General features: G+C 37.0%; 1 protein-coding gene across 1 annotated transcript in view; it reads left to right on the forward strand.

Moving 5' to 3' along the window:
- Positions 1-12,064, forward strand: part of DLD (dihydrolipoamide dehydrogenase) — a 29,791-nt gene extending 17,727 nt beyond the window's left edge. The window contains exons 5-14 of the mRNA XM_034766856.1: positions 1,813-1,882; positions 2,319-2,419; positions 2,800-2,943; positions 3,158-3,259; positions 5,481-5,671; positions 7,491-7,661; positions 8,288-8,477; positions 9,924-10,061; positions 10,928-11,017; positions 11,159-12,064. Of these exons, the coding sequence (XP_034622747.1) occupies positions 1,813-1,882; positions 2,319-2,419; positions 2,800-2,943; positions 3,158-3,259; positions 5,481-5,671; positions 7,491-7,661; positions 8,288-8,477; positions 9,924-10,061; positions 10,928-11,017; positions 11,159-11,224 (1,263 nt within the window). The 3' untranslated portion in view covers positions 11,225-12,064. The remainder of the gene's footprint in view (positions 1-1,812; positions 1,883-2,318; positions 2,420-2,799; positions 2,944-3,157; positions 3,260-5,480; positions 5,672-7,490; positions 7,662-8,287; positions 8,478-9,923; positions 10,062-10,927; positions 11,018-11,158) is intronic.

The raw sequence follows: 12,064 nt of genomic DNA on the forward strand, positions 1-12,064 counted from the left end.
ATAAACTGGATAGCCCCCACTCTGCAGCTGGGCTGCTGCCTGCATTGTCTCCTAGTTAATGAAAGGGTGGTTTAAGCAAGAAGTTTTGCCAGGTACATAGAAGGGCTCAGTGCATTTAAAGTTCAGTAGTAAAAGAATTCTAATATAAATACTGGCACATGTGTTTTTTAATTCTGTAAGTCAGCTGAGCATTCTTCATAACAATCTCTCTAATAAAGGTAATACTCTATACAATGTAGTGAAAACCTTTCCAGGCATCTGTTGCAAATCAGATTTAGCAGTGAATAGTGTTGGGATCTGATTAAGGAGCTTTCACTCTTTTATGTCTTGAATTTATCCTCATTTAAGGTTTTTATGTACATGCTGTTTGAACCTCACGGCTAAACTTAGATGCCATCCACAGTTTATTTTTGAACAAGGAGAAAAAAGGTCCCTTAATAAAAGGGGAGAATAGTCCGTACTCATTAAGGCAATAGTAAGTTATTAAGTTCTCTGCCAAAATCCAATCACAGTAAAAGTGTTGGTGTGTGTTTGTTCATGGCTTTTCTAACATAAACATTTTTCCTTTCTAATTGCTGAAGACTTACACAGTGGTGATGCCGACCGGAGAGTAATTTCTAAGTAGTCACAAATTAAAAAAAACAGTTTGATAAAAATGTTAGTTTTGCATATAGACGCTGCTTACATTTATCTGGTTCACAAAAACAAACCTGATTATCTCAGCCTGACAAACTGTAGTTTTACTCAGAATATATACTTAAACTGTATTATCACAATTATAAATTATGTATTTTTGAGGTTCATTTGCAGCCTCCCGTAGTCCCAGTTTTCTAGACTTTGGCATTCTGCAGATTTTTGCTCCTTTGCCCTGTTGCAGATTCACTGAAGTACAAACACATCATCCTCATGCATCTCCTCTGGCTCTCCACTTCAGAGTACAGTTTAGAATTGTCCTTGTTACAGCAGAACCTCAGAGTTATGAACACCAGAGTTACGAACTGACCAGTCAACCCCACACCTCATTTGGAACCAGAGTATGCAAATACTGTGTTAAACGTAAACTATTAAAAAAAAAAAGAAAGCAGCATTTTTTTCTGCATAGTAATGTTTCAAAGTTGTTGTAAACTTTTGAGAGAACAACCATAACGTTTTGTTCAGAGTTACAAACAACCTCCATTACCGAGGAGTTTATAAATCTGAGGTAGTATTGTATCAGAAGGACAATTATAACTTATTTTTTTAACTAGGTCTGTTTCCTGATCCTCCTCCAAGTTTTTCTATATCCTCATGTTCCCTCAGATGTGAGATATGCGGTAGGGCAGAGAACAAGACAATTTTCCTCTGCAGCTCTTTGTCTCTGGAACATCCTAATTGTGTCTGTCTTGAAGCTCCATAACATTGTAATTCTCAATGATAATCTAGTGGGCCAAATTCATGCCTGGTTTAACTCTGTTAAAGTCAGCAGAATTAAATGAGGCTTGAATTTGGCTTTTCTTTCTCTAGTTTAATTATGTCTTAATTTTGCTCTCCCTCTGTGTGCAGTTTAACTTTGTAACTGTGTTTAATGCCAAAAAAATTTGGAAAATGGCTTGTATAAAATATACTACATAAAATGAAATTGTGTCCTAATGTACCTTTTTAATTTTGAATAAAGGTTTTGTAGTGATAATGGTGAAAGTGTTTATTGAAAACTAGTACTAAAATAATTTCTGCTGATGTTGGAATGAACAGTGATCTCAGCTGCTTGAATGTTTTTAATATGATACGATCTGATTCCATACTAAATGAATTCTTTTTTTTTCTATGTAATAGGCTTTGCTGAACAACTCACATCTGTATCATTTGGCCCATGGAAAGGATTTTGCTAGTAGGGGAATTGAAAGTGAGTATGCAGTACAAGTTAGTGGTATTGCAAACAAGTATGGTTTCGCGCAGTGTCTTTTAAATATGCAAATCTTTGATTACTTTAACTGCTTGAATAGGTAGTAAGAAAACTTAGCAGGTTTTCCAAAATCAACTGAAATGTTAGAGACTTGTTTCTATTCCTTGAAATCAGCTTCTTGGATAATTTTGACTTAGAATGTTTCATTTATTGCTGTAACAAAATAGAACTGGCCTCTAGCCATGTTTGAAAAATATAAGGTTATTTTTTGTATTTTGATGGCAGAATGCTGTCTTTAGCCCAGTTAGTGGGGGTCATTCCGCGCATCTTACTGTGACATACAGAACTCATTTGTTTTCAGATAACTTTTAAGTTAAGAGATGGATAAAGATACTGAAATAGAAGGGAAAAGTAAAGCTGTTTTAAAAAATTATAGTTACAGGAATCCACTTGAATTTAGAGAAGATGATGGAGCAGAAAAGTGGTGCAGTGAAGTCCTTGACAGGTGGAATTGCCCATTTGTTTAAACAGAACAAGGTTAGTTTGGGCTGTTGTCTGTCATATTGTTTTTCTGGGTAAATTTCTCCTTTTCTATTATCTCTCCTTTTCACCTCAGAGATTAATTAGAATGGGTAATGAATGATCAGCAGAGATGGAATTTGACCACTTCACTTTTGGGAAGACTTGATTATCTGCAGTTCACTATTTTTATATTTAGTTATTTTTTCCTTTTCTTAAAAGAAGGGTGTCACATTTATTTTCCAGTTTGTAATATAGTGATATCAAGGTTAGTTTATCCGTGGAGAATTCATGCTTCGCTAGAGATGTATTGAGATTCAAGTTATTTTGGTTGTAAAATATTTATGCATTAATTTAAATTGTGAAAGTTTGTATTTACTGTATTCTCATTTGTAAAGGTCGTACATGTGCCTGGATTTGGAAAAATAACTGGCAAAAACCAAGTCACAGTATCCAAAGAAGATAGTAGCACTCAGGTTATCAGTACAAAGAATATCCTCATAGCCACGGGTTCAGAAGTTTCTCCGTTCCCTGGAATTACGGTATAATTTAAATAGTAACCTTTAATGGTACAGTGTTTTTCATTATCGTGTTATTACTGGTTGTCATTACTGAGTAACAATTTTCTATAGCTTATTAGTTATTGCTGTGAGATAGCTACTTTAGACAGTTTGAATTTTGTATATAGTATACAGAAAATCTCTGTAAACTTCCTTCTTGAGGAGGTAAAAAGCTTTCTCCTTCGTTCATTATTAGATTGATGAAGACACAATTGTATCATCAACTGGTGCATTATCACTGAAACAAGTCCCTGAAAAGATGGTTGTAATTGGTGCAGGAGTCATTGGTGTGGAGTTGGTAAGAGGCTTATTTATACAACTTATGCTTCTAGTAGATAAAGAAACAGGATGTAACCATTTGGCACAGATGGATCTGGAATTACAAATGTTAATCTGTACATTGTGTTAGTATTTAATAGGGGATGATACAGCTGAGGGAATTTTTAATGTGAGAGAGAGAGAGCGCGCATTTCCTCTCCAAGTCACTGGTTAGATCATCCCACGTTGGCTGTGAGCAAGAGTTATGATCTGATGGCTGAGTGATAGTCTATATGAAAAGCCAGGTTGTAGTTCAGTTCTCAGTGGACAAGTGTCCACATTATTAAAACTACTGTAACTTGTTGGCAGTCTCAGCAGAGAGTTGGGGGATTGGATGAGCATAAAGGGTGAAGTACATTCTTGCCTCTAAAGCTCTCCCAGTTCAGTGTTATGGGGAAGCTTGTACTGCAGTTGCCCCTGCTGAACCTGTTCTGTACATTAATAGAGAACTTCACTGTAAAGGGCTGTCATTTTAGCTCCTTTAGAAGCATAAACACACTTGCAGCATTTAACATCAGGAAATCTTGTTGATAGTCTGTTTGTTTATCATAGCTAATAACTAATGGAGTAACATTTTGGAATTGAAGGAGGCCATGCAGCACTTCTAGGTCTGTCTCCTTTCTCCCCCTGTACCCTGCCCATCCCCACATAGATCTAATATTTCAAAAATATATTCTTTGGCCTTACAAAACTACCTTGAAAATTTGGTCAGATCATGCTGTGCCCAGCCCAGGCACAAAATCTACTCACCAGCTTTTTACCTTGATTTTAATGGGAAAAAACTGCAATATTTTACTTTCTCTCTAAAGTGTATGGGTGTGAGTGGGGGAGACTTGCTTAAGACAGGTAGATTTTTGCAAGGATGATGATGATGGTTATAGGTCTTGCTTTTGCAATTGCTTATGCACTTTTTGGGGCAGTGACTTGGACAGTGAGTTCTCTTAAGTAAAATTAAAGCTATCTGGCATTGTTTTGATAGGTATGTACTTACAACATTTAGTTCTATTGCCAAGGCAACCAGTGAGCGAAGTAGTGTGCACAGCTAGTCTATGAGGAAATGAGCTTACGTTATTGTGTGTCCTCCCTTCACCCTTCCTGTGCCCCAACTTTTGCATGTTTGTTTCATACACCATTTGCATCTTATTGACCTAGACTAGGGATCTCAAAGTCAAATCACTATGAGGGCCACATGAGGACTAGTACATTGGCCCGAGGGCCGCATCACTGAAACCTTTTCATACAACGATACAAAAGTATAGTAAAAAATGAAGAGTAATATAGTATGGTATTAAAAGTCAATGTATTAACTTTTTTAAAACTGTAATGTGAAGAGGGGTTTTAATAAAATATAAACACCTGTAACTATTCCTTATGTGGTCAGTAATATTGATGATTATCTACACAAACAGTCTATCAACATAGCTGTAATGCCAGGAACTTTATAACATAACTATTCATACAAAATACTTTGCCACTTTTAACAAACATTCTTCCCAACTACTCACAGCAAAGAATCATACATACTGAACTTCATACCTCAGACTGCTTCTCTAGTCCATGACCCTGCTGCTGTCTCATCAATTCCCACCCATTCCCCGCCTCCATTCCAACTCCTTTTCCAAATCCTCCCCCTGGCTCTGCCTCTTCTTCGCCTCCTCCCCTAAGCGCACCGCGTCCCCGCTCCTTCCCCCTCCCCCCTGGAAAGTCCTAAGCGCCACCAAACAGCTGTTTAGTGGTGGGAAGTGCTGGGAGGTAGGCGGAGGTGTGGGGATGCAGCACGCTGGGGGGGAGGGGAGCTTGGCTGCCAGTGGAGTCGGCGCCTATGGTGGGCTGCAGGAAATAACTCCGGTCCATGGGCTGCATGTTTGAGACCCTGACCTAGACTATAAGATCTTTGGGATAAGGACTGACTTTTTATTACAAATTTGTACAGCACCTAGCACCACAAGGTCACAGTCCCTGTGACTGTAATACATATAAACAATCTAATACATACATATTCACAGGTGGAGTTATGGGCACATATCATGTTTAGCACTATTGTAGTGCTCCAATGAAGGCCTTGTCATGCTATGCATTGCCCCATCCTGAAGAACTTACAATCTAAGCAGTAAATATTAAACCATGGAAGATTGCAGTTTCTCTTTCAAAGGTGTTTTTCTTTTTAAAAACAAAATAATGGTTTATTGTATTGACTGCAGGGTTCAGTTTGGCAGCGTCTTGGTGCAGATGTGACAGCTGTTGAGTTCTTGGGCCATGTTGGTGGAATGGGTATTGATATGGAGATCTCTAAAAATTTTCAGCGCATCCTTCAGAAACAAGGACTCAAATTTAAACTAAATACCAAGGTTACTGGTGCCACCAAGAGGCCAGATGGAAAGATTGATGTTTCGTAAGTGCTTAACACATGAAATCCGGGGCTGATATATCCTTCCCTACCAGAAATCTAACTAAAAGTACAGCTTTAGATTTGGGGTATAATTTACTGTATAAATAAAACTACAAACAATGACAGTGGGACATGAATCCAAATATCAACTAAATTGAAAGCTAAGGCTGGTTTAAACTGTATTCCTAACTTATTCAGTTGTTACAGTGCACGTGGGGATATAAAATTACATAGTTTTTTGGAACTCCAGTATCTTACTTAATGCCAGACGGGGTGAATGAAGGATGCAATTTCAGTCCCTACTGAGTACCTTACAGTTTGGAAGTTTAAATTAGGCCTTTATTTCCCTGATCCTACAGTCACTTTGTGGGCAAGACTCCCATTGACTTCAATCTGAAGAATTGCCAGGGTAAAGACATTGGTGTCTTAGTGAAAATAGTAAAAACAAAATCAAAACCTCACCTTTATTGGAAGACTTTCCCTCTGATACAGCATCAAAATAAGTATTTTTATTCTTCAGAGGATGCATCTCCGTGAATCCATTAATTCTTGACTCTTTGGTAACTGGTGTTGAGGTAAGGGTCATCTTGTCCATTATAAATTTTCTGGAGGCAAGGAGAGGTATGCGGAGCAATCCAGAATAGAAGGTAGTAAACTCTCCAGTAGTGCATTTTCATAACTAAACTGAAACCCACAGAAGGGATTTCAAATAGAAAGGCTGATAGAAAAACATAAAAAACAGATATTCATGAAAAAAAACACACTTTGATGCTTTACCTGTATTTTCAGATTGTTTTCTCCCTGTATGGTGTTAGCACACCAAGGAAACTTAACATGAAATATGAATTTTAATGTCTTCAGAACTTATTTGCTTCTGTCCCATCTAGAAGTCAAAATTTTGTCTGACAATATAATGCTTACTACATAATTTTCCACTGCAAGCACTGTGATTTTTCAAATGACTATGAATTCAGGTGTAGGAAGGAACATAAGGAGTAAACAGTCTTTTTTTGTTTGTTTGTTTGTTTTTAAATAGAAAAGTAGTATTAGTTTATTAATGAACAGTATTGGTTTATTAATGAAAAATGAACAGTTACATTGACTGTACACAGAAATTACACTTTGTACACAACAAATATAGAAATAAAACAGTATAACCTTGTCCTTAGCTCAGAGAGGTAGAACTGAAAGTAAATGAACTACTGAGCATGGACCACAGAAGCACTCAGATACTGTGGTGATGGGAGCAGCTTATGGACCTAAATAAAATAGTATAACTCAATAATAATATAGTAGCAGTGCTTTATAGATTTCTGATACAGATGAACTCTGAAAAGATCTTGAGATCCCTGCCATCTGCAACTGTGGGCTATCTAAACAAAATCATCGCTCAATAGAGTGATTTCAAGCATTTCCACAATGCTGTCTAACTTTAGAGGTACAATGCTGTGGCTGTTGTTTCAGTATTTCTAGTATAAAAACAGAGGATGCAGGATAAAATATTACTCAAGTAATTGTGTAAATTTATGAAACTCATAATTTATGCTTTAGTTTAGTATATCACTTAATTGTAACGAGATTATAGTATGAGGTGAACTTAAACCGCAAGTCCGGTTTTGATATTCTTAAGCATACTATAGTTTGAAATCGTTTCTTGCATTTTATCGAGACCTTTCAATGCCCGTTCCTCTTCACTGCTATCTCTATATCTAGTGATTAGTCAAAGAAGTTACCAGGTCTCAATTATATTTAACATCTTTATGTTTTCTTGTAAGTGGTATCTGTTGACAGTTACTTTTTTTTTCTTCTCCCTATCCTTCAGTATTGAAGCAGCTGCTGGTGGAAAGACAGAAGTAATCACCTGTGATGTATTACTTGTTTGCATTGGTCGACGTCCTTTTACTCAGAACCTAGGGCTGGAAGATATTGGAATTGAACTTGATAACAAGGGTAGAATCCCAATCAATACCAGATTCCAAACCAAAATTCCAAAGTAAGCAAGATGTTTAAAACAATTTTCATTAGTTTCCAAATAGTCACATTTTACTTCACATATTCCTAGCAAAGATAACAGAATTTTTATTTAGCATGAGAGATCTTTTTAAAAAAGAAAGAAAGAGAAAGAAAGAAAAAGGTTAATTACCCTATAAAAATACTACTTTTTGTTTTTAATAGTGGCTGACTATAGTTTAACTTGTTTAAGGAAAGGAAAATTCAAATTTACACTTCCAAATAAATTGCTACCGCCTATAGCGTTTTAGAAGCACAAAGGAGGGAGAGCAGTGTACAGGATTGGGCCTTTAGTTTTCTCTTGGGTTAAATCAGGTCATACATGAAAAGTAAGCATTTCATAAATTACAGTAAAGTTTATAAAGTTATTTGAAAAAATATAACTAGCGCTAATCTATAGAAAATAGCTGTTCAACTTAAATTGGAGGGCTAATCTAGCAAATTAAGTACAGAAGCAATACACATTGGGTAATTATTTTCATCTGTTTTTGTTAGACTTTCTGTTTACAAACATGTTTAAACTACTACATTTATCATATAATATATCTAAAATTCTCCATATGTACTTTTTAAACAGCCATGTTTTGCTCTTTTTCATTTGTCTCATAGCATCTATGCTATTGGCGATGTAGTTGCTGGGCCAATGTTGGCTCACAAAGCTGAGGATGAAGGCATTATCTGCGCTGAGGGGATAGCTGGAGGCGCAGTTCACATTGACTATAACTGTGTGCCGTCAGTGATTTACACACACCCTGAAGTTGCCTGGGTTGGCAAATCAGAGGAACAGTTGAAAGAAGAGGTACTGTCTGGTTCTTTTTGGATCATATTACTTTAGGGTCTTGGATAAGTTAAAGTAAATGCATTTATGGGTTGTGGCTGCTCTGAATCACCATAGATGTGTGTTCCAAGAAAAATATCATGTATTCACTCTCAGTGCTCTGATTTAATAAGGCTGGTATCTCAGCATCAAACAGGGTTGAGTCATTGTGAAAGTTCACCCATTAGCAATGTGTTATCGAATAGTTGTTAATTGGTGATATTCATCTCTCCCTGTTGCCAACGTTGTGCAAAGCAGATGCAATTCATAACCCGGGAGAAAACTCTTCACAGTTTATAACAAGCTTTTAGTCTGAAATGACATCTTTTTGTGGCTTAATTTTATCACGGGTGTTTGGGGAGATATGTGCTATTACTGAGCAGTGCGTTCAGCAGGCGTGTAAGATGCAACTGCACGCAGTGGTTCAAAGCACACTATGCCTAGCATACTGAGTCTACCTGCACAGTCATTGGAGGTCTGAAAAGCATATATTAGGGGAAGAGTCTGCAAGTGCAGATGAGGTCTTAGTGCCATCAAAATGGGATCTGCTTCAGATCTTGTCTTGAAAAGCCACTACTCCTGCTGGAAGTGGGAATACAGCTGGCTCTGTGAATAGGGCACCAGGGATAGTAAATAGTGCCACACCAAAATATGTCCTCTTGCAGTCTCCCTGTTGCTCTCCAAGTGCAACTACTCTGCCCCCAGGCAGGATTGGCTTTGTTCAGGCCTGTAAATGTTAAAAATGTCTTGTCTAGTTGGGAATGCCAGATTATGGGGGTGGGTTTTTTTTGATAAATTGGCATCTGTATAACACTCCTTTGCAGTAAGAAAATATTTATTTGAAATCATCACCTGTTCTAATTATTTACATTTGAATTCGTGGTTTCTCTTTAATGATTTTTCCAAACATGAAGCAACAATTTAAGAGCTCTAAACTGGTCTCTTGTGAGAGGTAATTTAAATGGTGCTGAATGTCTTTAGTTCATGTCCAAAGTAAGATGGAGCAGTTACTCTTTTACAATTCATGCTAGTGAACTACTGTTCTTGAGTCATGTTTTATCTAATACTGGTAACAGGTGTTAAACATTTGTGAGTGTTTTATGAATGGAGAGCAATGCAAATAGTACAATGTAATAATTGTCAGTCAGGTGGGAACTAACCAAGGGTTTACATTAGTCAAATAGGTCATCTAAGCTACAGTTTCAAGTGAAAATGAAGTATACCTGAATTTATGAATGTGTACAAATATAATTTATGCTGAGTATATTAGATGGTAGCACCGTAGAGCAGGAACTGTCTTCTATGTATTTGAACAGTGTCTGCACAATAAAACTTCCACCCACTCCTACAATATACACATTCACTAGTCCTTTGTGTTTCTGCAGTACACTGTGTAAATTGTCAGTGACCCATACCTATATTCTATAGGGGACAGAATACAAAATTGGAAAGTTTCCATTTGCTGCTAACAGCAGAGCTAAGACTAATGCTGACACAGATGGTTTGGTGAAGATACTTAGTCAGAAAACAACAGACAGGATGCTGGGCGCTCACATTCTAGGCGCAGTGAGTATTATAAAAGATGGGAACCTCTTTCCCAGTTTCTCGGCTCCAATGGTGATAACTTATAAATTAAGAATTGTGTTTTTGTATATCTGAAAAATTTTAATCTTCTAGTTACCAGGTTTTGAGAGGCATTAGTCAACCTCAAAGCTCAGCTAAATCCATTATTTTTCCTTCCAAAAAAAAGAAAAAAAAAATCAGGCCAAGCTTTGAGTCTCTTGAAGTCATTGTATTTAGTATTTATTTTACATACTTTATTAACTCTGAATTAGACCTCATCATTTTCTGGCCAAGGAAGGCTGGATGCCACTTCTTTTTGGGTTAATCAGGTCTTCTCCTTGAGTCTCCAGGAGGGGGCGGTACAGAACAATGTGAAGTGTTGATCCATGCCATGGAAACTGAGCTAGCATCTCAAACAATAACCACCAAGAGAAGCATGGGTCAGAATGACATTTCTTTTGCCTTCCTGGCAATTTGTATACAATTGGGGTATTGTTCACCACTGCCATCAATATCAAGAGCGAGTTTTTGGTTGAATGTACACTTGCATTCTGTCATTATTTACCCTGGTGTGAATTATTATAGCAGTCCAAGGTAGTCCAATGTATAGAACAGTGCAACTGTTTTGTATTTTTATCCTTTCTCAACTATACTGTGTATGTGTGGCAGGTGTGGGTAGAGTCACTGACTAAATTAACCAGATGCTAATACTTAGCACTGCTGAATATGATTAGTTTTTTAGCAAAAGACAAAGCCTACAGGCAAGCTGGCTGTTTCATAGCCAGCTAGTAAGTTAGAAAAGCTTATGCATAGATTACATGTCTTTGCAATTGTACAGTGTGCACTAATTATACATGTGTTACTTACAGGGTGCTGGGGAGATGGTTAATGAAGCTGCTCTTGCTATGGAATATGGAGCATCATGTGAAGATGTAGCCAGAGTTTGCCATGCCCATCCAGTAAGTTGGCATTAAGTAATTTATCATTCTGTAATTTTTTTCTTAGTGTTTGGCGTATAGCATATACAATTACATAGGAGTTAAATACTTGTTCCCTCATTCTGTTCTAATGACTTTTACCTTTGTTTTTGCTTCCTACAGACTGTCTCGGAAGCCTTCAGGGAAGCAAACCTAGCAGCATCTTTCGGCAAAGCTATCAACTTCTAAAATGCAAGCACAATCGTTTGTACATATATAGCACATTTCTTCTGAAAATGGACTGTTGGCTTTTGCAGAAGACTGGGTCTTTGAGTATTTCTAGAACTGAATTAAGTGAATTTCTTTTGTTTAAACATCAATTATTTAAACACATTTGGTTTGGAACAAGTGGAATTATCCAGTCGCTGTATATTAATATACTTAGAAACTTGTTTGTGCATCATGGGTATTTCGGAAAACAAGCTTAAGAGTCAACGATTAAAAAAACCCAACACGTTACTGTTGCACAGCATAATGAGGAACGCTGGCCACAACTCATGGCTAATACCGTCCTGGTATCTGGTATATTCTTATTTGAAATACTGATATTCCAGTGGAATGCTGGCACTTAAAAATGCCACTGTCACCTGTGCACAAAGACGTTGTGGCATTCTTTTATGTGAAATCTTTCACTATATATTAACTCTTTTTTTCCCCCCTGAAATGCAGAAACCAAACCTTTTGGTTACTTTGATCTGGTAGAGTTGGGATTACTTGGATGGGCTATTTACTGCAGGTGAATTGAAGCTTATCTTTATTTGTAGAAAGCTAGTCTGGCAGTGTTTGTACCCTTTATCTCCACGAATCATGCTTTCATATTGAAAACATGTCTGTAAAATTCTACTTTAACTTGCAAAAAAAATCAAGCGATTATGAAGAAATGAAAATTCAGTGGAGGAAAATTAACTGAATGTTATTGCCACATAGGGTAATTGTATCAGTCTTCTCATTTCTAAGGAATTTTCATCATTCAGAGATGGTTCAAATTATCCTGAAGTGCTTTAAAAACATACCTTTGTGGAAGGCTAA

Source organism: Trachemys scripta, chromosome 1 (genome assembly GCF_013100865.1).
Source record: "Trachemys scripta elegans isolate TJP31775 chromosome 1, CAS_Tse_1.0, whole genome shotgun sequence".
NCBI lineage: Eukaryota > Metazoa > Chordata > Testudines > Emydidae > Trachemys > Trachemys scripta.